Source organism: Stegostoma tigrinum, chromosome 6 (genome assembly GCF_030684315.1).
Source record: "Stegostoma tigrinum isolate sSteTig4 chromosome 6, sSteTig4.hap1, whole genome shotgun sequence".
In the NCBI taxonomy this organism is placed as follows: Eukaryota; Metazoa; Chordata; class Chondrichthyes; order Orectolobiformes; family Stegostomatidae; genus Stegostoma; species Stegostoma tigrinum.
In genome coordinates, this window is record NC_081359.1 from 75,879,620 (window position 1) to 75,906,837 (window position 27,218).

At 39.5% G+C, this 27,218-nt stretch overlaps 1 protein-coding gene across 3 annotated transcripts in view; it reads right to left on the minus strand.

Moving 5' to 3' along the window:
• Positions 1-2,291: 2,291 nt before the first annotated feature.
• LOC125453650 (mitochondrial intermediate peptidase-like) overlaps positions 2,292-27,218 on the minus strand; it is a 131,890-nt gene continuing 106,963 nt past the window's right edge. For all 3 annotated transcript variants that reach the window (XM_059646675.1, XM_048533489.2, XM_048533490.1), the window contains one exon: positions 2,292-2,503. In XM_059646675.1, the coding sequence (XP_059502658.1) occupies positions 2,424-2,503 (80 nt within the window). In that variant the 3' untranslated portion in view covers positions 2,292-2,423. The remainder of the gene's footprint in view (positions 2,504-27,218) is intronic.

The window sequence follows — 27,218 nt, forward strand, 5'->3', positions numbered from 1 at the left end:
TATCCACCACTGAAGTCAGACACATAGGTCTACAGTTCCCAGGCTTATCCTTACAGCCCTTCTTAAAATAAAGCACATTAGTCACTCTCCAGTCATTCAGTGCCTCATCTATACTTACAGATGGTACAAATATTTTGGCAAGGTTCCCTGCAATTTCCTCCAACATCCCACAAAGTTTTGGGATACACTTAATCACATCCTAGAGATTTATCCACCTTTATACTTTCTAAGGCCTCCAGTGTTTCTCTTCTGTAATGTGAATTGATTTCAAAACATCAATATTATTTAAAGGATGTAGTTTTCAGGAGCATCTAAATGAAGATAGAGATGGAATGCAACACAGTGGTCTAGGAAGGGAAGACCTCGGCAACACAATACACAACCTTACGCTATCCAGAGAATCACACAATTGAAGGAAATGTTTTTGCTCAGGAGAAAACATGTGCTGTCCCAGTTTCTGACACGGACAGCATTGTTATGAAGGCATTTAGCAGGCTTGCCTTCATTACTCAGGCCTGGGAGTACTGAAGTTAGGGTGTTATATTGAGGTTACACAAGACATTGGTGAAGCCTCTTCTGGAATACTGTGTGCAGCTCTCGTTGTCCTGCTATAGCAAGGCTATTATCGAGATAGAGAGGGGTCAGATGAGATTTACCAGGATATTTCCTAAAATGGAGGGTTTGAGTTATAAAAACAGTCGGGCCATGCTGTGATTTATTTTCACTGGAGGGTAGGGGACGGAGGGGTGACCTTATAGAGTTTATAAAATTACGTGGGGCATAGATAAGGTGAAGAGCAAGATCTTTTCCCTAGGGTGGGGAGTTCAAAATTAGGGTGCATATTTTTAAGGTAAGAGCAGTTTTAAAAAAAGACATGAGGGGTAACATTTTTTTTAAACACAGATTCATGTGTGGAATGAACTTCCAGAGGAAGTGGTGGATGCAGGTACAGTTACAACATTTAAAAGACATTTGGAGTAAGTACATGAACAGGAAAGGTTTGGAGAGATTTGGACAAAACACAGGCAAGTGGGACACATTTAGTTTGAGAACACAGTTGGCATGGACAGTTGGATCGAAGGGTCTGTTTCCACGCTGTATGGCTGAGTTTGTTGGCTGTGCAGAGGGAAACAAAAGTCAACAAAAACACATCAACTTAATGATCAGTGTGCTCCCTGGCTGATTTCTTCATAACCTGGAATAAATTACAATTGCACATACAGAAGTGAACTTAAGACGTTTCTTAGATAACAAAGTGTGAAGCTGGATGAACACAGCAGGCCAAGCAGCATCTCAGGAGCACAAAAGCTGACGTTTCTGGCCTAGACCCATTTGTGTAAAACAGGTAAGGATAGTTTAGTATATGGCAACAGGCAGCACTATTCACTCTATTTGTCACTGTAAAATGCTTAAGCAGATGGTACAATAAATATCCACACAACTAAAAAGAAGCAATGGATCACACAGGTCAAAAGAATATGCCACCATGAAATGACAGACAATTAAAAAAACACATGCAATTAATGCCCCGTTCTGAGGAAGGGTCACCGGACCCAATACGTTAACTCTGTCTTCTCCTTCATCGATGCTGCCAGAACTGCTGAGCGTTTCCAGCAACTTTGTGTTTGTTCATGCAATTAAATATATTTCAAGATCATTGAAATAAATAAAATTCTGATTTGATGTTATCTCTAGCTAAGTTACTGAACTATATCCACAAGTTCAAAATATTACTTTTAAACAGATAACTTATCAAAACTGCAAATGTAATTTATAGAGAAAAATGTTCCTAGAGTGTTTTATACAATTTCACTGTTGGGGAGAAATTGACAACATGGGGCATCTAAGCTGTAAGGTGGATCAGAAGATTCATTACTGACTTCAGATTCAGAGATGGATAAACCATAAGTAAGAAGCTCAGTTTGCAAATATTTTGCTATACATGGAAATCTGACCTTGAGACACAACTATATTCATGACAGTGGCTTTTGATAACAGAAATCCTTGGTATTTTTGTGGATTATGTATGTTGTGCAAGAAGCCTTCTCATATTCAATAACATTACAGTAAAAAAAAGGAACAAAGTGATCGCAGCTCTTACCGATTTTAACAGACAAACTTAATTTGCAAAAGGTAACAACACACCCCTGTATAGAACGCAAGTTTCTCCTGGTTCATCAAGTAAAACTTGGAAACATTAAAAACTCTTTTTTAACTTCAATAAAAATTAGAAACTGATGTTTAAAAAGTAACATATACTTTAATGAAAATTACAAGTTAAATTAAGCTCCAATCACCACAAAATGACATTGAAATTATGTCTATAAATCACAATATATACACACATACAGCATTATGTCATGAATGCTGATGCAATCCAAACATAATGCAGACTTATTCATCAATTACTCCGAGTCCATCAATTATGTTTCAAAGTTTAAATCCAGATCTGCCACTAAGGCATCAACAAAGTCATCCATTGATGGTTTTTTCTGAAGCATATCTGCAAATAAAAGATTAAAATTACATTGTACCCAACATTGTTCACAATGCATAGCAAATAAAATCTCTAATGAATTATTTCCTTCAAGGATCAACTTCAGTTGTACTCTGTTCTATTTCTCATCCCTGATCATTTTCTGTAAACTTTAAACTATTGTCCTTTCTGGCGCAGCTTGCACAGTTCTTTTGACTGTATCAAGATCTAGTTTCATCGAAGAAAAGTGTTATGTTTTAACCTGAAATTAGCAAATAGAACAGACTTAAGATCTGAATTGTCAAGATATTTTATAAAATTCATATTCCCATAGAGTTAAGTGACAAAAGAACTCAGTTCATGCTTTGCTCACCCTAAAGTGGGTGAATATTTTGAATTGAAAGTATTTTCCATAGACTCATCTTAAAGCAAACACTTGTCTAAACCAACATTTTGCCAACACTTGTAAAAAGAATACTTGGAAGGTAACGTAAACAAGCCTGTCCAAGTGTGCATCTACATTGCTTGCACTGTCGAATGGTCTATATGGTTAGGTTAGATTGATGCACTATCAATACCTTATTTCTTAGTTTGCATTGAGTTATTAAATAGGAAATATCCATGACAGATTTATCATACACTAAAAGACAAACAGCTATTCATTTTCTAGTTTATGAGACTTAAGAGGGAGCAATTAAAAAACATATCAAATACTTATTATCAGCCGATCAGTTCATCATTGTTCACCTGAAAATCATTTGCTACGATTCTGGTAGAGACCAATTCCTTTACAAAAAGGAATCTCCATACTGAACAAGACAGCATTTTTATAAACTCTTTAAAACAGTGACAAACCAACTGAAATCAACTAATTCCAACATTAATTAACAAGAGAAGGAATATCATACCAAAAAATCTATAATTCAATCTAAATAGTTGATACAACTGTAGTTATAAGCATTTGTATTACTTCCTGCAAAAACATGGGACTACATGCAAACTTAGACTTTCTAACAAGTGCATTAAATGCCGAAGAGACTCAAGCAGGTTTCGTAGCATCTGTGCAGATAGGAACATGGTTAATGTTTCAAGTCTAGAATGATTCTTCAGCAGAACTGCAGAGTTTTGACTTGATCAGTTGGTTGTGGGATTACCTACCAGAGGACATTAAGATCTAATCCATTCAGCACAATGAGTCAGCTCTGTCATTCAATTAAATCATGGTTGAACCTATAAACTTCAGCTCCACTTTCCTGCCTTTTCCCCAAATAAATCCTTGATCACGTTACTGACCAAAAAAAAAACTTTCATAGCCTTGAATAATAAGGTGAAGGACATGAGATAAACACTTCTGCAGGCTGTAAATTTCAACGTTTTTGGTTGCAGGGAAGGTCACGAAGAGTCAGACAGTGCTTTCCATGCATGTGGCAATTAGCAATATAAAGCTGAAAACCACAAATATCTTGCACATGACAGCATCACAAGGGAAAAACCAGTCAGGGGCCTTGGAGGATGCAACTCACCATGTGGCCATAGGGCAGGCTTTCATCCAACTCGAGTAGCCTGACAACAGCCCAAAACATAGTAACAATCTCCAAATGCCTTTTAAATACGATGTCCTGAAGGTGAAGCCTAGAAAGTCCTGCCTGACTGTCCATAATATTTAGCATTTTACCATTGCAAGAAATCAGCTCACTATCAGATTATGCCCATGTCAATGGACATTAATACATTCTGTTCTGCAGTCCTTTACATCTCATTTCTGAATTTCCCAGCATACATACATATATTATCCACTGCTTACAGCAGGCACATTGGCATTAATGCATTTTGACCATTAGAAGTGTTGGATATTATTGAACGTATGTAGCATTTTACAGAGAATAAGACGTTGCTTGCAAACGAGAGTCTGATTGTAGTGAACCATGTGCATACGCAGCCAGACACTACTGCACATCTGTTGGTTTTGCTTCTACAGGAATAAAGATAGTCAGCAAAATGAGCACGAAATGCTGTGTTTAAGTTCAATTCCTCAGGGGGTCTTCACTTTAATCATTCTAAATGTTGTGCGAGAAAGTCATTTTCACTAGCTGATGACTTCAATCCACCACCAAAACTATCACTTTAAAACTCCGAGACTAGGGAAAAAGACATCTACATAGAGTGATCCATGAGTGATTTAAATGCAACATATTAATATGGTGTGAATAGCCTACTGCCTTGCCCAAAGTAGCTGGAACTCTATTACGTATATGTTATAAGTGACATTTCTCTAACTGACTTCAGTGGAAGTAATAAATGGGTAATTGGAGACAGCCTGACATAGGTGGCTACCCAAAATATGTACAAATGGTGTGGACATGACTTAATAAGTAACAAATATGTGTTTTTACTTTTCTGAAAGACATACACAATGCAATTCTGCTCGAGAAGTGGGACAAGAAAAATCTTAAGTTTTAAAGAAAATTATAAATTGCTGAGCTCTGAATGAGGAATACTATGTTGGAGAAAAATGTAACGGGCAGATTCAAATCCTTGAAAGCTGATGGGAACAGATGGCACAGTCACCCTAATATATGAATTCATGACAGATCCCAATGTCATTGAACAATCCCTTCACCAATATTAGTTGGAAACGACAGCCCACCAGAGGGAGGAAATGAAGTTTGGGCAATCCTGGTCATGTGTCTGCATATTGCTAATGTCTCCTGGCTGGAGGCATAAGCAGTGGTCTAAGCAGCACAGTCCTGTTTCCTTTAAGAATTCTTCTTTAAATGTACTTCAATCTTCAATGAAGTTGTTGGTTTCCCAACAATATTAATTGACACTCAAGTAGTGGTTAAAATGCAACCAGAATCCCATACATATCGGACACTGTGACTTTGATTCAGAAATGAAAGAGGCACGTGAGACAGAGAGAGAGTGAGAGAGTGAGAGAAAGGAGTGTGCGTGAGATGGAGACAGAGAGCGCGCGAGACAGAGAGCGCGCGAGACAGAGAGAGAGCGCACAAGAGTGAGCGTGGGACTGCGAGAGAGCGAGCATGTGTATGCGTGCAAGAGAAAGAGAGACATACACACAATTGGTTGTGGTTTAACCTGAGGGTTAGGCAAGGAGCAGGGTCCTTCATTGAATCAGCAGGTGCAGGCAGTACACCCATGCTGTTGTCGTCACTCTGCATTGTAATCCGGCTATCCAGCCCATCAAGCTAAATTGACCTCTCTTAGACAAGTATGATCAGATGATTCAAGCCGCCAGCACTATGTTGGCTCAAGTAATTAAACTTATTTTCAAACAAACTTGATATGGGCCTTCAAAACAATAAAAAGAATCAGTCAGATAAAAATAAGAAAACATACTTAACTTGAACAGTACTTCAATGTTTATCTCCTTTGATAACCAAGAAACTAATAGAAGGTTTCATCGACAGTCCTATCATTTGGCGCTTACTGAGTACTTGCTCACTGATGTTCAGTTTGGGTTCCAATACGTCACTCAGCTTCTGACCTCATTGCAGTTTGCCCCCCATTTACAATGCACTATTAAGGAGTGTGATGGAATATCCCCAATTGTCTGGATGAGTCCAGCTCCAACCCAAGAACTTGACACCATCTGGGACAAACCAGCCCACTTGACTGGCACACCCACAAACATTCACTCCCTCCACCACTGATGCTCAGTAACAGCAGTATGTACTGTCCAGAAGACACCATCTACTGTAGAAATTAACCAAGACTCCTTAGATAACACCTTCCAAACCCACAATCCCTATCATGAAGGACATCAGAAGCAGATTCATGAGAACATATCATCTGCAAGTTATTCTGCAAGCCACTCACCATCCTGACTTTGAAGTATACCATTATTCCTCCAGTGTCGCTGAATTCCCTCCCTAATGGTATTGTGGGTCTACTGACAGCAAATAGACTACATCAATTCAAGAAGGTAGCTACTGCCACCTTCTCAATAAGAGTTAGAGATGAACAATAAATACTGGCCCAGTCAGTGACACCCACATTTCATAAACAAATAAAAAACTGCAGAATTCTCAGCAAAACTGAGGACTCATTTTAAATCGCTATCACTTAAAAGTGGCTCAATAAAAACAAATTGTTGAGAAATTGAGAAACCTCAAATGAAAATTTTAGTTTAATGCCCATCCTTGGCAAATTACAAGAGGTATGAGGTGAGCAATTGTAAAGCATTTTATCAATATGTTCAAAGCAGTTTATTAAATTTAGACATGTAAATCAAGTGAACTAGATTGAAAAATCCACAGCTGACTGCGTGATGTCTTTAAGATGAATATTGAAACTTTGACAAGTATACAAGTTATCTTACACAAGCACGACGGGGTATTTTACATGATTGATGCTGCATAATAACAAATTGTTGTCATACAGTTACTAGTCACAACACCAAGCTTCACCATAACTACTGAGGCTCATTCATTTCAGAGGTTAAACAATTGTTTAATCTGTAATGTCAATATTTTGACTAGTTACCATCATGCACTTAAAAAGTTAATTTCATCCCTATTTTGGTTGTATCTGATGGAATCTTTCACAGTCCAATGTGGAAAACCTAACACCGTTCCCTGAAAATAAAGCTTTACAATTGAATTGGTTTGTCAGTGGTCAGCTTTTGAAAAGACTACTTTGCATTGTAAAACTTGCTAACATCATACATTGTGCTTCCTTTTCCACAACTAATCAAGTACCTCAAACACAGCAAGTAAGCCTTTCAAGTTATTATAATGAGTTTGTTAGCAATTAGGCAGCTCCAGAAGTGAAACAGTTTTCACAATATGTTATTTCAACCAGACACCATGATTGTTCAGATGTTTCTTTTTTCAGTTAATTCTAAAGGCAGCTTTTGCAGTAACTGATCCAACATAGCAATTACATAAATTGGGACTTCTGTGGCTCATTTTGAATTACATCTTTATTAGATCAGAGTCTAGGTTCCATAGCAAGATAGACTCACCCCTGCCTGGAGCTAATGTGCAGCTAACTTTCACCCCTTTGATGTGCAGCACTCAACCCTACTAAATAGTGAACCATTTACATTTAAACTCACTACAGCTTCTAGTTTACAATTTATATGAGCAAACAGATATTACAACTATTAAAAGCACAACAACTATGTCGGCTCTTCCAACATCAGACTGGATGAAAAGCATATATTCAATACTAGTAACTGCAGTTAACACAGAAAGCAGCAGATAACCATCTTTGCATTAAGTCGTAATTCAGACAATGCAAGTCAAAAAAAAAGACTTCTGTAAAAATGAGTCTCTGTGACTGAGTGCTAAAACAAAAATCCTTTTCCAACCTTCAATTCAAATCTTTACCACTGCTTTTGTGCTCCTTATTAACAATTTCTAAGTACTGTAAAAGAATGGATTATCTTTCTGTGCTTACCTGACTAAATGCTGTAATTCCAAATAGAAGTTTGGATCAACCAAAAATGACCTACATGTCACAAGACACAAGAGTAACACAAACTGCACTCAGGAAATGGAAGCTAGTAGTCAATCATAAATTAGGATTTGGATCAGTACTGGGTAAAAGAAAGAAAGTAGAAGTCATAAGGAGAACTAGGCCACATGGGTTGCATGTAGTGAACCAGGGAACAAAGCTTAAATCCCTCTTACGTTTGCTAAACACGTATAAACAAGTTTGCAGTTAGAATGCATTTGCAAACTGGTAGAAACTGTGGACTCGGAGAAGACAACTAAAATCCTATAAGGAGATTTTGATGAGATGTGCATTTGAGATCTACAAATTATTAACATGGTCTAAATCTTCTGGTCAGTACTGGAGCCAGAATCTGACTGATCAGACAAAAATTCTGCCCACTTACCGAGTTGGATTGAAAAAGCCCTGATTGTGAAACGTGAGGCTGAAGACTGTAGCAATCCAAGATAAAAGCAGCAAAGGGAGTCACGGTGGAAGCCATGCCCCATCTTAGCAGCACTAGGTTCCACATTCAATCAAATACTAAAAGACCCTTTTACTTTCCTGTGTATTGGTGAACGTGAATGGGCAAGTGAATAGATGAGTTGGAGAGGGGAGAAAGAAATTGGTTGGTCAAAGGGCATGGAATGCGTCTGTGAGAATGATAGGTTTGATGGAGGGGACTGGCGCGATTACTCAGGAGTGTTACTCAGGAGTTAATTAACTTTCTTCTCTGTCTCACATTTTCTAACTAACCAGGCAACTATTTCAGACTGCCAGATTCTATTAGATTCGGTATACATGATGTGAGAGGAAATACTAGTGGAACTGTTATCTTTGTAAGTAGAAAGATCAGCAGGATCAGATGGATGGTATTCAAGACTGTTAAACAAAGGCAGGGTGGAATTAGAAGATATCCCAAGGATAATTTTCTAATCTTCTCTAGTTATAGATGCAATACTAGAGGACGGGTACTCCACAAGCATGAAAACTTGGTTTGAAAAGGTACGAGGGATAAGGCAAACAATTATAAATTATTAGAATTAATTGAGTGACAGGACAAATTGGTTCCATTGTAGCTGAAGAAAAAGGCAGCTAACAGAATCACTTATTCAAGGACCTCGAGCAAGGTTGAGGGGGAAAAACAGTCATGGAAAACTTTCTGCTAGACACCAGACAGAATGCTGGTAGAGACAGTAGGAACTGCAGATGCTGGAGAATCTGAGATAACAAGGTGTAGAGCTGGATGAACACAGCAGGACAAGCAGCAAGGCTGACGTTTTGGGCCTAGACATTCTTCAGAAAGGGTCTAGGCCCGAAATGCTAGCTTTCCTGCTCCTCTGATGCTGCTTGGCCTGCTGTGTTCATCCAGCTCTACACCTTGTTATCTCAGAATGCTGGCAGATGCTTGTCCTCCTAATCAAAGCAACTACATCTATGGAAATACAAGGACAGCCACAGATTTTCCTTGCATGGCTCGGAGAAGGAGTTGCTGCTGGAAATGAGTTTGGGAATTTTCAGAAGACAGAAGGAAACTGTTTTTTGGACACTGGACATCATTACAGAGTGAGACAGGGAAAAGCTAGCTCGATAGAAATTGGAAGTAAGTTTGGCTAATGTTTACACGTACATGCTATGTCAGATTTTCAATCCTGATGGCAAGTTAAGGAGGGGTATCTTTTCCATACTATAGTGCAGTAGTTGCTCACTAAGTAATGTCTGGCAGATGTTGCTCTAATGTGTTAATTACAGTCACACTCTTAGAACATGTGATCATTTGAATCGATTATTAGAAGTTCAAATTGTGGTCGTTCCAAAATAAAAGGTGTCCAAGAGAATCGTAGCATGGATCTTGTAAAAAATTAATATTGCACTTCTAAATTTATTATATGTAAAGTCGTATGAGATGTCTCTGGAGATGTGCTAAGATGCTAAATTAGTACAAATGTTTCACTCTTTGCATGTAAATGAGGGACTTTGATAAATTGTTTCAGGACAGAAAAAAGGGCTATGTAAAGATTTAAAGATTAACTTGGTCTCTTATTCACATTGATTCAGATCATAAATTATTTTGCCGCCTGATCCAAAGGCTCATTACCATGGAGTAAACATTTACAAGGGAATTTTACAGGTACAATTTTTAAAGTGTATATTTTTGACAGAAACAATTAGAAACGTGTAGGGGTTATGTCTTTCAAATCAAATTGAACATTATTGTGGTGATCATATAAAGCCAGTTAAACAGGGCTGTTTATTGTCGAAGATAATAAAATGTGAGGCTGGATGAACACAGCAGGCCAAGCAGCATCTCAGGAGCACAAAAGCTGACGTTTCGGGCCTAGACCCTTCATCACCTCTCTGATGAAGGGTCTAGGCCCGAAACGTCAGCTTTTGTGCTCCTGAGATGCTGCTTGGCCTGCTGTGTTCATCCAGCCTCACATTTTATTATCTTGGAATCTCCAGCATCTGCAGTTCCCATTATCTCTGTTTATTGTCGAATGCATTTTTAAATATAGTTTATCTTAATCTAACTTTTTATTTGGAAACCCAATACAAACATTTTAAAGTCTTTTATAAATGCTAATACACCAATTTGGACAAATATTTCATTCTAATCTGTAGTAAATTGTACATAACAGGTTATAATAAAACTGTAGAATTTATCCCAGCCGATTAAGTGCATAAATGTCATGTATCAAAATTTCAACAAGTTTAAATTTAAAAACCACGTACAATGGAGCAATACAGAGCCATTAGAGATTGAAGTTGGAAGATGCGTACAAGGATAGTGTAACAAGTGGAAGTGCAATTTGCAGCGACACTGGCAATAATCTTTCACTTTTCTTTGGCCTCATTGGTGGTGCTAGGGAACTGGAGAACTGCAATTACAACATCCTTGTTCAAAAAAAAGAGATAAGCAATTAAAGACAAGTCAGTTTAACTTCAGTAATGGGGGATTGACATGAAATTATTATTCAGGACAGAACTTACAGCTAGTGCTGTTTATGAAGTGGATGTCCACAGAAGCACCATAAACTTCAAGGAGGTGACGTACAACAACAAAAGGTCACTGACAAATTGGTGAAGTGGGCAGAAAGGTGGCAGATCAAATTCAATGCAAAAATGTAAGAATTGAAAGGTGCAGGAAAGAATATGCACATAAATTAAGGGTGCTACCCTAAAGGGTGTGTGGGAGCAGAGAGATCTGGGTATGTATGTGTATGAGGCATTAAAAGCGGAAGGACAATATCAGTGAGCAGTCAATAAAGCATATATTATCAAAGGCTTTAGTATTAAGGGTACTGTATACCATGGAGGCTATGCTGAAGCTGCAGACACTGGTTAGACCTCAGCTGAATTACTGTGAACAGCTCTGGATGTCACAGTTCAGAAGGACGTAAACACATTGGAGAGAGTGTAGTATATGTTTATAAGAAACTTCAGGCATGGAGATTGATTGAAGAAATGGAGAGGAGGAGATTTAATAGAAATTTTCAAAATCATGTGTTGGCTGGACAAAGTAGATGTGGAGAAACTGTTCCCTCCAAAGGATTCACAACAGAAGATCACAAATATACAATATTTTGCAAAAGCAGCAAGTGATGTAGGTAAGAAACTTTTTTCACACAGCAACAAGTTACATTTGGAATGCACTGCTTGGCACATGGTGGGATCATGTTCAACTGAGGCAATGAAGACAGCCTTAGATAATTACTTAAATAGAAACAATATTCTAGACGGTGGGGAAAATACAGGAGAATGACATTACATCATTAAACTCAGAGAGCTGGTACAGATATAAAGGACCAAATTACTTCCATCCGTACAATTTGGAGATTTCTGGCTAGAAGGCAGTAATAGAAAGGCTCATAGACAGAAACAGCATCCTTCAGGGAGTCAAAAGGGGCACGGGCAGGGAGATTTTGGTCAAGGGAAGACCTGTAAGAACTGTGAAGTGCAGGGGCTGGCATTAAAGGGCAGCTTCACACAGTGGAGCTAAACCGATCCTTTCAGCCCCAGTCTTCTTGAGGCATTTCACATTGAAGGCAGAGATCATACACCTCATGGGCTTGCAGAGAATCACCTGCAACTCTCAGCCATTAAAAAAGGCAGTGGAGTGGTCATAGATGGCCCCCTATTTTAACAATGACTCTTTACAGAACAAGAACAAAGAACAAAGAAAATTACAGCACAGGAAGAGGCCCTTCGGCCCGCCAAGCCTGCGCCGATCGAGATCCTCTGTCTAACCTGTCATCTATTTTCTAAGGATCTGTGTCCATTTGCTCCCTGCCCATCGATGTACCTGTCCAGATATATCTTAAAAGACACTAACGTGTCTGCGTCTACCACCCCCGCTGGCAATGTGTTCCAGGCCATCACCATCCTCTGCGTAAAGAGCTTTCCACACATATCTCCCTTAAACTTTCCTCCTCTCACTTTGAACTCATGACTCCTAGTAATTGAGTCCCCCACTCTGGGAAAAAGCTTCTTGCTATCCACCCTGTCTATACCCCTCATGATTTTGTAGACCTCAATCAGGTTCCCCCCTCAATCTCCGTCTTTCTAATGAAAATAATCCTAATCTACTCAACCTCTCTTCATAGCTAACACCTTCCACACCAGGCAACATTCTGGTGAACCTCCTCTGCACCCTCTCCAAAGCATCCACATCCTTTTGGTAATGTGGCGACCAGAACTGTACACAGTACTCTAAATGTGGCCGAACCAAAGTCTTATACAACTGTAACATGACTCCTGCCAACTCTTGTACTCCGATACCCCCGTCTGATGAAGGAAAGCATACCGTATGCCTTCTTGACCACCCTATTGACCTGCGTTGCCACCCTCAGGGAACAATGGACCTGAACACCCAGATCTCTTTGTTCATCAATTTTCCCTAGGACTTTTCCATTTAATGTTTAGTTCGCCCTTGAGTTACATCTTCCAAAATGCATCACCTCGCATTTGCCCGGATTGAACTCCATTTGCCATTTATCTGCCCAACTCTCCAGTCTATTTATATTCTGCTGTAATCTCTGACAGTCCCCTTCACTATCTGCTACTCTACAAATCTTAGGGTCATCTGCAAACTTGCTGATCAGACCACCTACACCTTCCTCCAAATCATTTACGTAAAATCATTTACAGACTCTCTTCCAGGCTGTCATTGAATGGTGGGAGGTTCTCCTGCTAAGAAAGTTCCATTGAAAAGCTGGTCAGTAGCCACAGGTTCTCTATAGGACATAGCTGCATTGCATGAAGAGACTGACATGTGTATTCTGCAAGGGCAAGCGAGGAAATAAATTAACAATGTGGTTACACAACTATAGAGGGTTCTGCATGTGTTATTCATGTGAGATGTCTTTTAAGGTTGTGGGTGCATGGTTTCTGCTGCCCCACAATTCCAACAGAAGGAGTCTTGACATACATAGAGAGTATGCCACTACTGGCCGTACAAAGGCACCTGCGATTACGGGCACCTACAAGGGAACAATACATTCACACTTGTAATTCATCATTCTCCCATTTGGTTTCACAGGAAAAGAGGGCCCCTAATGCCCATGAAAGATGGGGAAAATATGGTAAAGCATTGAACTTGGCAGTGCTGATAAAGATGGAAGAGGAACTCCTGGACTTGAACAATTGGCTGGAAAAAAGTTGGCGGTGGCGGTGCCGAGTTTCATTTGGATCGCCTCTTTAAAATAGGGGCCGGGGATCTGATTGAGAGGGGAGACAGCAGGCCCGTGTGTGTGGTGAATAGGTGGAAACTTACCACATCTGTGCTATGCAATATATGTCGTTTATGTCCAAGATGCATCTACTTCCACTCAGCATTTTTCTTTATTGTTGAGTTGCACTCACCTAACTTATTCCTTCATCAAGTTACTTGTAGACATCACCACCAAGGGCTAGGAGTTAACCTCTGAGAAAGAGGAGACGATATTAGAGGGCACACTGTCTTGGCCTTGCTCTGCATACAGCATCAGCTCAGACACTTTCACCATGATGGCTGTGCGTATGTTGGCTGAGATAGTTGCATCTACTGATTTGAGCATTGTATAATCACTGGACAGTTGCTGGAGGCCATGTCAATCCAGGCCTCTGACTGTCATAAGATGTAGAAGTTATAAGTGATGCTGAGCCACAGGCAGGTGATGTGCTTCTGAAGATCAGTAAAGATCCAGGCAAGGTCCCAGAGGCTACAAATAGCCTGGCAAAGTCCGCAGGGAGTCCATTCAGGCCACGAGTACACAGGTGCAGTTTATTTCCTCTTCTAAATCCGTGGCTTAATCCATTGAGAGACTGGTGACTCTCAAGGATAGGAACACCCAGCAGCTCAGCGAAACTACTCTGGGTATACTTTTGGACCTGCAAGCTTACACACTGTCAATAACCACATGTAAGCACTGCCAGTGCAAAGGATGGACAACGCATCTGGAGCTGCCACTAGGTCCTTGTTCACCTGGGGTAAGCAGGGAGGGCCAACTGGATCTTACATTGATGGTTGATCAGCAGTTGCCTGCATCAAGAAGCTCTCCTCAGGTTGCTTTTTGAAGTGGATTCATCCATTCCTCTGCTAGTGACACTGCTGGCTCCAGATGCAACAGTGCTTTGAGGGCTCTTGATCAATGGCTGGAGTACTTACAAAGCCAAGACTACCATGGCTTCATATGATCAAAGGAGGCATCAAAATCATCCAAGCCAACAGGACTTAATAAAATTAAATTTGATACTAACTAGTCTAGTTTATTAAAAAAATGTTTTGTATGACATCTAGCATCCAAGTAAATGTATCACATCTACCATAATTATAGTGAAAATGGGCTGTCATCATTTAACACCCAGACTTGCATAGACTAAAGATGGTATCATAAGGATACCATACGATGGTTATAATTATTTGACGAGTCCAGGCAACACACAGGGAATATGAACCCGGCTGGATTGGAATTGCCATTTTAATCGAGACATTCAGTGAGGTTTTTGTTTCACACACACTTACAAGTGATTTGTACAGAATGAGAAATGTAAGGTTACCTAAATTATCTGGCTCGTAATAAGACCATGACAAAGGTGCCATAATCCACAAAGAAACTCCACAGCAAACTTTGAACAAAAAAGGAGAGAGAGAACACAACATGGACTTAAACATCAAGAATACGAAAAATTCTTCTCTTCCTCTCTCAATATCAGTGAAAAATGCAAATTGGGAAAATCACTGTTCAGTGAGAAATCTGCAAGCTGCAACACTCTCGAAAAAACTGAACAACAAATAAATAACTGGAACTGTGGTTTCACACTCTTAACACATGGACTCTAAAATCTTTAGACTACAACTGCCTTTACAATCCTGCTGTACGGACACACTCCAGCCTACATTCTTTTTAAACTTACTTCCTGCATTTGACAACACATTCTTATTGTGTGTTTTGGAATAGTAGGTAATAAAATTTCTCTTCCTGTCTCCGAAGACAGCCTTGGAATTGGCCTCTTCATTTAGATCTAGTTAACAAAGTTTTTGAAGTGTGACAGATGCATGCTAGAAAGGAAATTAAAAACTTGCTTTTGCTTTCAACTGAGGGGAGGTTAAAAAAGAGAGGACTTATCTCCCTTCCTCACCTGGCTATAATGCACCATTAAACCTAACAATATGTTATGATCCAAACTGGTATTAATCCTGAACAAGTCACATTCCAAACTAAAACCTGTGTCATTAGATCCTGAACAGAAACAGAAATTACAAGAGAAACTCAGCAGATCTGGCAGTATCTGTGGTGAGAAAGACCACTGTTAATGTATACACTGCTTAAATGGACGCGATCTTCTAAAATACACTTAAAGCTTTTGTTTTTAAAACTTAGTCTATTATTGTATTTGGCAGTTAGGAAACAGCTATGAATAGGAATACAAATACAAACAGTTACAAATAAGAAGCTGTCGTCCATACTGCATATGACCCATTGATTACATGAAAACTCAAGGGTGCTTTCTAGTTGCATCCAGATTCCCTACTTGAATAAACAAGAAACATTTTGGTTCAATTACAACTTGATCTCCCCCTTGCTACTTAATTCTTGACATTGCTGATTTGAGAGATTCTTTCATCATAATTCACTTTGTGTTTAACATTAATCCAGTAAGGCTCGACTCAAGGACCAGTGGTTCTAATTTAAAAATCATGCAATTCCTCTTTTGCTGCATTCTTGGCTGTTCTCAAGACTATGGCTGGGATCTTCCCATTTTTTCCACTTTATTTAAACTAGATCTGAAAGTGGGAGAAATATCATGAGGAAAACCTGTAACCTACTAAGGTGAGAAAAACCTACCCGATCATGTAGAAATCAGGCAAAAGATTGGCTGCCAAATGGTTTTCTGCTGGAATTAGGATCCCAGACCAGGAGGTTTGCAGCTCAAAAACCTAAGGGCCTCACTTGGTTGCAAAACAGGAAGGTGGAATTTAGGCTTTCCTGCCCAGCACTTAATTTAAGCAAGATTGGGAAGGTTGCAGAGTTTTGGGCAGCAATCATTCCACCTAATTTAGTTCAATTTCCACCTACAGGCCTACCACTTTTGGGACCAGGAGATTGCACCATGTATGTCAAAAGGTTGTGGATTCAAGCCTACTCTTGATAATTGGGCATAAAATTCTACTTGATACTGCACCACAAAACTGAAGATGTGCTGTTGATTTCAAGTTCCATCTTTCAAATTTAATACTTAACCAAAAGCTCTGTCTACAATTTAAGGTGAATGTAAAAATAAAATCCCAAAGCATCACTTCAAAGAACAACCCAGGGATTATCACCACTGTTCTGACCAACACTGACACCTCAACTGACATCATGCATCTAAATCATCATATCGTCTTTGCTTTGCGCAAAGTGGCTGCCACCTCTCATATTACAACACTTAGAAGTATTTCACTGGCTGCAAAGTACTCTTGGATATTCTGAAGTCATGAAAAGCATATATAAATGCAAATCTTTCTTGCTTTACTCCAGCTCCTTCCTACTACCATTGTGTAACTTTCTCTGAATTGACACCAATTGTGCTCAATTCCCAGCCTTTGTTGCGCTATAACCTTCACTCCCTTGTTTCCATTGCACACTCGCACCTACGTTTCCTCTTCATAGATCAACTGATGCCATGCTAAATGTCCCAACAGCTCCCTGGATGTATGAACAATGCCAAAAGAACTCAGCTAATTACTTCATCTTAACTAGAAGACCATTCCTTGATCAACAGACCATAATGGAACGTAATGAAAACAGTGACCCATGACAGGAAGCTCAACTTTCAATCGGCTTATCCAGATAGAATTTAACATAAACACAAAGCTTGAATCACATTTATTCATGCCACAGCAACTATTTCTTACTAATCTACAATTCATAACTGAAGTTGCTGCTGGCTAAAATGATTGCTGTTCTTAAAATGCAAAGAATCACCATTGCTTATAACGACAACTATTTCCTTTCTAGTTCAGGTTATGTTTTCCTGCCACAGCAAATACACATCAGGGCTCTAAAATTTAAATGAAGGAAAGTATGATACAGTTAATTGAAATAAAACTTCCTCAGAATGTCAGTCATCACCAACTTGGATGTGTCTGATTACAAAACAATTTTTTTTTAGAAAGAAAATGTAGTGCTACTTTGAATATAGTGAGTGGGTTTCAAATCTAAAGATTATCTATTTTCTTTCCTCCCTTTCTGCTTCAGCATAAATTTGAAAATAAAAACATTCTGTAACTGGTTATTGATTGTGCAAAAGAGGTATTCTGCAGTAGTTCTCCAATTTGAAACAAAAAGAGACTGCTGGAAATGCTCGGTGATAATGGGAACTGCAGATGCTGGAGAATCCAAGATAACAAAGTGTGGAGCTGGATGAACACAGCAGGCCAAGCAGCATCTCAGGAGCACAAAAACTGACGATTCGGGCCTAGGCCCTTCAACATCTCTGAAGAAGGGTCTAGGCCCGAAACGTTAGATTTTGTGCTCCTGAGATGCTGCTTGGCCTGCTATGTTCATCCAGCTCCACACTTTGTTATGCTGGAAATGCTCAGCAGGTTTGGCAGCATCTTCCAGGTCTCCAACTTGTCCTTCTGGTTAAGGCCCTGTATTCACTCGGGTTTATCAAAAACAGCAAGGCTAAAATCAAGAACACAAGACATGAATATGGAGTCTTTGAGACCACATCAAACTCCTCAAATAAAAGAAAATGGTACTTGGGATAAATGTTGGTCAGGATACTGAGGTGAGCTCCCTGCTGTTCCTTCAACATGTACTATGAGGTCTTTTGTGTCCATTTTAGATGAAAGAGAATGGCTTGATTTATAAAGACAGAGTCATACAGCATGAAAATAGACCCTTCAGTCCAACTCGTCCATGCTAAACATAATTCCAAACTAAACAAGTCCTACCTGTCTGCTCCTGGCCCATATAACTCCAAATCTTTCCTATTCATATATCCATCCAAATGTTTTTTAAACATTGTAACTGTATCTGTATTGACCACTTTATCAGGAAGTTGACTCCACACGCAAACCGCTCTGTGTAAAGATTTGTCTTTTATGTCTTTTTAAATCTCCTCTCACCTTAAAAAAAAGTGTCCCCAATCTTGAAATGCCCCGTCTTAGGAAAGACACAACTACCATCAACTCTATTGATATCTGTCAGTATCTTACAGTGAAAAGGTCCCGGCCTACCTGCCTTTCCTTGTAACTCAAACCAACCATACGCAGCAACATCCCAATAAATCCCTTCTGAACTCTCTCCAGCTTGATAATATCTTTACTATAACTGGGTGACCACAACTGGACATAGAATTCCAAAAGAGGCCTCACCAATATCCTGTACAACCTCAACATAATGTCCCAACTCCAATACTCAAAGGAATGAGCAATGAAGGCAAGCATGACAAATGCCTTCTTAACCATCCTGTATATATGTGGCGCAAACTTTAAAGAATTGTGTACCTGCCCCCCTAGGTTCCTCTGTTCTACAACACAACCAAAAGCCCTACCATTAATTGCATAACCAAAATGGAATACTTTGCATTTATCCAGAATGAACTCCATCTGCCTTTTTTCAGCTCATTGACCCATTTGATCAAGATCTCTGTGCATTCGTGGAAACCCTTATTCACTGTACAATATCACCAATTTTGGTGTAATCCGCGAACTTACTAAACATGCCTTCTATATTCTTATCCAAATGGTTTATATAAATGACAGATGAAACAGGATCCACAACTGATCCCTATGGAACACTACTAGTCACAGGCCTCCAGTCCAAAAAGCTACTCTTCACTATTAGACTCTGTCTCCTATCATTAAGTCAATTATGTATCCAACTGGAAAGTTCACCCTGAATCCCATGTGACCTAACTTTATTAATTAGTCTCCCATGTGGAACCTTGTCAAAGGCTTTACTAAAATCCAAAGAAACAACATCTACTGCTCTGCCTCCATCAATTTTTTTTGTAACTTCCTCAAAAACTCTATCAAGTTGGTGAGACACGATTTTCCTCACACAAAACCATGCTGGCCATTCCTTATCAATTTTTGCCTCTCTAAATGTCCATAGATCCTATTTCTTATAATCACCTCCAACAATTTAACCACAACCAAAGTTGGACTCACAGGTCTATAGTTCCCCAGTTTCCCTTTCCAATTAAGCAAAGGTACAACATTAGCCACCCTCCAGTCATCAGGCATTTCATCCGTAGTTATAGGTGATGCAAATATTTCTGCAAGGAGTCTCAATTTCTTTCCTTACTTCCCACAACATGCTGGGATACATTAGATCAGGTCCTGGAAATTTATCCACCTTTGTATTCTCTAAGACCTCCCAAAACTTCTCTTCTGTAACGTGAACTTTTTTAAAACATCAAAATTTATTTCTCTGAATTCTTTGACTCCATTTCTTTCTCCACAGGAAAATCTGATGCAAAATATTCTTTTAGTATCTCAGCCATCTCCTGGGATTCAACACAAAGATGACGCCCTTGATCTTTAAGAGGACTAGTTTCCCTATTGCTCTTAATGTATTTGTAAAATCTTACTTGATTATCCTTAACCTATCGCATATACCCTTTTTGTCTTCCTTGTTTCTCTTAAGAATGCCCCTACACTTTTTATATTGATTAAGAGATTCTGTTGAACAAAGTTGTCTATATCTAAAAAAGGTTCTTTTTTATTCTTGACTAAAACCTCAATAGCTTTATTCATCTATTGTTTCTTAATCCTACCAGTCTTACCCTTCACTGTAACAGTCTTGCCAAAAAGACAACACATTGGCCATGCTCCCAAGAATCAGTCTACAAAAAGAAAAGTATTTTGTAAAACTCTATTTCTACAGGATTAGTTACTTCAATTTTCAATGCAGTCCCCCACCTAGTTCATGTTACAGAACTTTGAAAAAGTACATCTGAGGAAGTCTGCATTCACAAATGAAAGAATCACATCCTAATATAAATTTACTGAAATAATGGCAAACAAGTCAGAAAATGTTTAAAAAAACAGAGCATTAAAAAAAAACCAGGTAGCCTTACTCTTAAGCATTAACCTGATTTAATACTGAAGCAAGAAAAGCCAAAGCAGGAAGCGCAAGTTCTAAATATCATATTTCAAAAGCAATAATCATATTTTTGATGTCCAATTCAAAGTTCCTCTAGTCTTATATGCCAGTGTAAATCAAAGGATATTTTGCCCCAAACAAAAATATATTAGCAGAGATTTTGCCAAGCATATTGATTTTCTAACCCTATTTTCTACTAATTTTGCTGTTGCAACTGCAAACACCAGTGTTGACCAATTTTGTACAGATGTACCTAGAATTGAAATTGCCATTGTGGATTCAATCTTCTAGCTTTAAATTAATGGTGATGAACATTGTTTTTACTTGTCATGGTTTTTGTTTCGTAATTTACAATACATCATGCTTTTGCTTGGACATTTCTGTGGTTCTACTGCATAGAGAGACATAATTTTGGACATGAAGCTTTTGCTTCATCACTCAGATGACGTTCCTCTTCCCTTCCTCCAAATATCTAAGTTTTAAAATTGATCTTACAGATACATTGAGACCAATGATGACAAATGACAGTAAACAGACATTTCCTCATAATCTTGCAAACTTTCTGACTTCAGATAACTATTCAATTTCTTTTGAAAATCTTGACTGAATCATCACCACCACCATTCCATTTCCGAACCAATCATTGCATAGAGAAGATTTTCTCCAATCACCATTATTGCATCTGACATTCACCTCAAATCAGTGTCCTCTGATTCTCAATTCTTCTATCAATAGCAGTAATGAGAAAGGTTTCTCTCTATCTAGTCTTCCCAAACTGCTCAATATTTGGAATATCTCTATCAAAGTTCCCCTCAACCTTCTCTTCAGCAAGGACAACAGCCTCAGCTGTTCCAATTTAGCCATGTAACTAAAATTCCTGACTCTTCAAGCATTATTGTGAAATGTTTCTGCACTCTTTCCATTATCTTTACAAGCTTCCTAAAGTGTAGTGATTAGAATCGTACACGTTACTCAAGTTGAGGTCAGACCAGTGTTTTATATTTACTGTAACCTGCTTGCTTTTGTACTCTATGTCCCTATTTATAAAGCAAAAGATCCCATGTGCTTCCTTATTTGGTTCTTCCAAACAGACTAGCAGCTGATTGCCTTAAATTCTTAGATAACAAGGTTTAGAGCTGGAGGAACACAGCAGGCCAAGCAGCATCAGAGGAGCAGGAAGGTTGACGTTTCAGGCCTTGACCCTTCTTCAGAAATTTCTGCTCCTCTGATGTTACTCGGCCTGCTGTGTTCCTCCAGCTCTACATCTTGTTATCTCGGATTCTCCAGTATCTGCAGTTCCTACTATCTCTGCCTTAAACTCTTGATCGTTTTGTTGGTCTGGAGCTTTCTAGCAACAGTTCCTGTTTTGTACCTACAGTGTCAGCATTGTCTCACATCTCCCAATAAAGATGAACCCTCACCTGATCAGCCATCTAGGAAATACAAAGACTGAGTTCCACATGCAGTGCCTTTTGTTCGCAGACCTTTGAGAAAAGAATTTGTCATTTTACATGTTGCCCACCCATCCTTACCACCTCAGATGGCACATTAATTAAAAATCCTTTTATCCCAGCATAAAGGCTTATGGTAACATAGACAGAATTTTAGAGAATCCTGTCAGTGCAAAATTCCATAAATATCCTTCCCACCATCAACGTATCTACCCTAGACATAGCAACAGTTCTACAGGCAGTCGATAAGGATAAGTCCCATTTCTCTTGTCATAACAAATGGATCATTTAAAGGCTGCTTCCTGCCTGCCACAATTGTCAGGCTTGAGACAGGTCTGGAGAGCAAACAATGTAGCCTTGCTTGAGGCTTGGTCAAAAGGGGTTGTTTGCCTCCCTCATTGGCTCCCTAGTTTTTCCTCTGTCTTGAATGCTTTGTCACCTCAGTTTTCTTTTCCTGGCCACGCCAACAGCATCTAGACTTGTCTGCAATCTTCAATCCTGACACTTGGTTTTGAGAGACTGGCCAGCTATTGGTTAATCAGCTGTCTGAGGGCAGATGCCCCCCCCATATGGAGTGCAGGTTGTGCCTATAACAAATCACCATTCCACGTAGTGGGCGGGCGTGGTGAAGGATAGGCAGTCAGCCTCACCGGAGGGAACAGGTGCAATGAGGGTCCGAAGATGGCGTTCAGCCTCAGGGAAAGGGAAGGATGAGGTGAGGATGCCGAGACAGGCAATTAGTATCATAGACAGCAATAGATATGGTGAGAACACGGTCCATGCAGGCATCGATGATGCAGCCGAAACTAGGTTCTGCATACAGAGTACAAGAAACTGAGCACTAAGTTGAAAAGCAGAACCTCAACAGTTTATTTATTATAACCCGATCCATGTGAAAATTGACATAGGGTACATAAACTTACAGGGATAAATATGTGGTTTAGAGACTGGATTGCAAAGTGATTTACAATACTTAATCCATTGCCATCAGTACTGAGAAAAGTGGGGTCTGTACCGTTGGAATAGGTCTACACCTGAACTGTGCTGGGGCTAGGGATCTTGTAAATGGCATAATTGGGAAATAAAGAATATTTTAAACTAAATACAGGGGGCAAATAGGAAAAGTTGTGATATTTCAAATGGTAGAGACAAGGTAAGACAGGAAAGTAGTAATAAGGGAAAACAATGGTCAGAGGATGTGAGGAAAAGGCAGAGAGAAACAAGTCAAGGAATAGATCAAAAATCAACACATGATCATAAAAATGTATTCATCAGATGTGGGTATTACTGGCCGGCCCATCCATAATTGACCTTGAGAAGGTGATGTTGAGTTTCCCTTTTGAACTACTGCAGTCTATTTGGTATAGGTAGACACACAATGCCATTAGGAAGGGAGTTCCAGAATTCTGACCCAGTGATACCAAAGGTACAGCGATATATTTCCAAGTCAGGAAGGTGAGAGGCTTAGAGGGGAACTTGCAGGTGGTGGCATTCCCATTTATCTTCTGCTCTTTTCCTTTGAGATGGCAAAAATCATAGGTTTGGAAGGTGCTGCGTAAGAAATGTTGGTGAGTTTCTGCAGTGCATCTGGTAGATGGTACATATTGCTGTTACTGAGTATCAGTGTTGGAGGGAGTGAATATTTGTGGATGAGACAAATCAGATGGACTGCTTTGTTCTAGATGGTGTCAAATTTCTTCAGAAGTACCAAAAAGACAAACTAAAGGTTCTGTATTTGAATGTATGTAGCATTCATAACAAGCTAAACAAATTGGAAATAAATACTGAAGTAAATAAATATGATCTGATAGCCATTATGGGGTCAATATTTCCTGACCATAAGGATTGAATCCTAATTGAGGGGTTTACAACATTCAAGAAAAATAGGAAGCTCAGTAAAATAGAGGGGTAATACTGTTAATTAAAGATGGCATTTGTGCAATAGTTGGTTCAGGAGATCAGGATGTCGAATCAGTTCACGTGGAGAAGAAGAATACAAGGTGTGTCAAGTCACGAGCAGGAATGATCTTATGGGCTCCCAAACAATAGCCACAATGTGGGATAAATTACACAAGGTCACACATTTGGGTGCTTGTGATAAAGGGACAACGATAATCATGGGTGATTCTAATCTGCATGCAAACTGAAAAATAAGATTGACAGTAATAGCCTCGGTGAAGAGTTTATAGAATGCTTTTCAGACAAGTTTCTCAGAGCAACACATTTGGAACAATCTGAGGCTAGATTAGATTTAGTATTGTGTAATGTGAAAGGATTAATGACCTCAGAGTTCAGACCCACCTGGATAGAAGTAGCCAAAATCTGATTACATTTTATATCCAGTATGAAAGGGCAAGATTGGATCTAAGACTAACATGTTAAACTTAAATAAAAGCAACAAAGTAGGCATGCAAGTTGAGCTAGTTGGAGTGAAATGGCATACTAGGTTAGGGGATAAACCAAAGAGGTAATGTAGTTGACATCTTAGGTGATATTTCAGAATATTCTGACTAAGTACATTGTTGCTCCAAATAATAATTCTGAAGCGACGTCCCACGATCTGTGGTTAACAAGATTAAGAAAGCAGTAAACTTCAGGGAAAAGGACGTAACTGCACAAAGGTGAGTGTCAGTTCAGATAACTGGACAGAATACAGATGAGTGGTCAGAGCATAAAAACATTACAAAATGACTAAAAGGTTAATCAGAAGGAAGAATCAGAGTGCAAGAGAAAGCTAGCTAGGAACATAAAAAACAGCTTCTGTTGGCATTTAAGAAGGAAGAGTAAATTGGAAAAGAGTGGGTATTTGTCCTCTGGAGAGTGAGAATGGGGAGCAAATGGAAGTGGAAATAGCAGATGAAATGAAAAAATATTTTGCTCCTGTCTTCACTATAGAGGGTAAAAACAACCATTCCAGTAATAGTTGCAAACCAGGAGGTGGAAGGAAGAAACTTTATAATCACAAGGGAAGTGGTAGAAAGCAAACTGATAAAGCTGCGAGCTAACAAGTCTCTGAGACCAAATGGACTTCGTCTGAAGAGTGCTAATGAGGTAGTGGATGCACTGGTGTTAATTTAAAATTCTGTACATTCAGGAAAGATTCCATCAGATGAAGAGTATCAAGTATTCAAGAAGTGACAGAGACAGAAATCAGGAAACTAAAGGCCTGTTAGCTTGATGTCTGTCATAGAGTCAGAGTTGTGACAGCAGCAAAACAGACCCTTTGGTCCAACTCGTCCATGCCGACCAGATATCCTAAATTAATCTCATCCCATTTGCCAGCATTTGGCCCATATCCCTCTAAACTCTTCCTTTTCCTGTATGCATTCTGATGCGTTTTAAATGGTGTAATTGTACCAGCCTCCATCTGCCAGCAGCTTATTCCATACATGCACTACCCTGTGCACGAAAAGATTGCCCCTTAGGACTCTTTTACATCTTTCTCCTCTCACATTAAACCTATGTCCTCCAGTTTTGGACTCCCCTGCCCTGGGGAAAAGACCTTGGCTATTTACGCTATCCATGATTCTCATGATTTTATAAACCTCTATGTGGTCACCTCTCAGCTTCCAACGATTCACGGCAAATAGCCCCCACCTTTTCAGCCTCTCGCTTTAGCTCAAACCCTCCAAACCCTGGCAACAACCTTGTAAATCTTCTCTGAACCCTTTCAAGTTTCACTTCACCCTTCCTATAGCTGGGGGACCAGAACTGCACACAGTATTGCAAACCTGGCCTAACCAATGTCCTCTCTGATGAAGGGTCTCGTCCCGAAACGTCAGCTTTCGTGCTTCTGAGATGCTGCTTGGCCTGCTGTGTTCATCCAGCTTCACACTTTGTTATCTTGGATTCTCCAGCATCTGCAGTTCCCATTATTACTAACCAATGTCCTGTACAGCTGCAACATAAAATTTCAACTCCTATACTCAATGCACTGACCAATAAAGGTAAGCATACCAAACACCTTCTTCACTACCCCGTCTACCTGCCACTCCACTTTCAAGGAATTATGAACCTGCACTCCAAGGTGTCTGTGTTCAGCAACATTCCCTAGGAGTGTCACCATTAGGTGTATATGTCCTGCCCTGATTTGCCTTATGAAAACGCAGCACTTTGCTGTTTCTGCCTCCAGTCTGAAAATAACTCTCCACCACCTACCTTCGAGCCTGTTACATATCTAAATGGCTAGTTCTCCCTGTATTCCATGTGAGCTAACCTTGCTAACCGGTCTACCATGCGGAACATCAAACACTTTACTGAAGCCCATACAGACCACATCCACCACTCTGCTTTCGTCAACCCTCTGTGTCACTTCCTCAAAAAAGCTCAATCAAGTTTGAGAGACACAATGTCCCACACGCGGAGCCATTTTGACTATCCCTAATAAGTGCTTGCCTTTCTAAATACATGTAAATCCTGTCCCTCAGAATCTCCTCCAACAACTCATCCACCACTGATGTCAGCCTCACCAGTCTATGGTCCCCTGGCATTTCTTTATCACTTTCCTTAAATAATGGCACCACATTAGCCAAACTCCAGTGTTCTGGCACCTTATTTGGGGCTATCAATGATACAAGTATGTCAGCAAGGATCCTGGCAACAACTTCACTAGCTTCTCACAGAGTTCTGAGTTACACCTGATCAGGTCCCAGGGATTTATCAATCTTTATGCGTTTTAACACTTGCAGTACCTCATTTACCAACTTTTTAAGATATTACTATTTTTTCCACCAAGTTCTCTAGCTTCCATATCCTTCTCCACAGCAAACACTGATGCAAAATCATTTAGTATCTTACTCATCTCCTGCGGTTCCACACATAGGTGGCCACGCTAATCTTTGAATGACCCTGTTCTCTCAGTAGTTACTCTTTTGCCCTTAATGTATTTGTAGAATCCTTTTGGATTCTCTTTAACCCTATTTGCCAAAGTCATCTCACGTCCCTTTTTGCTCTACTGACCTCCCTCAAGTATGTTCTTACTGCCCTTATACTCTTCTCGGGATTCATTCAATCCCTGCTGTCCATACCCGACTTATGCTTGGCTTCTTTCTTTTGACCTTGTGGGTAAGGTAATAGAAACGATTATTCAAGAAATTATATATCTGTGCACTTAGAAAATCAAGATAACGGGTAAGTGTTGGCATGACTTATTCAAGGGAAATCAAGTTATTGCAGTTCTTTGCAGGAGTGACACATGATGTGTACAAAGAGGAGCCCATAAACCTACTATACTTGGATATTCAGAAGGCATTT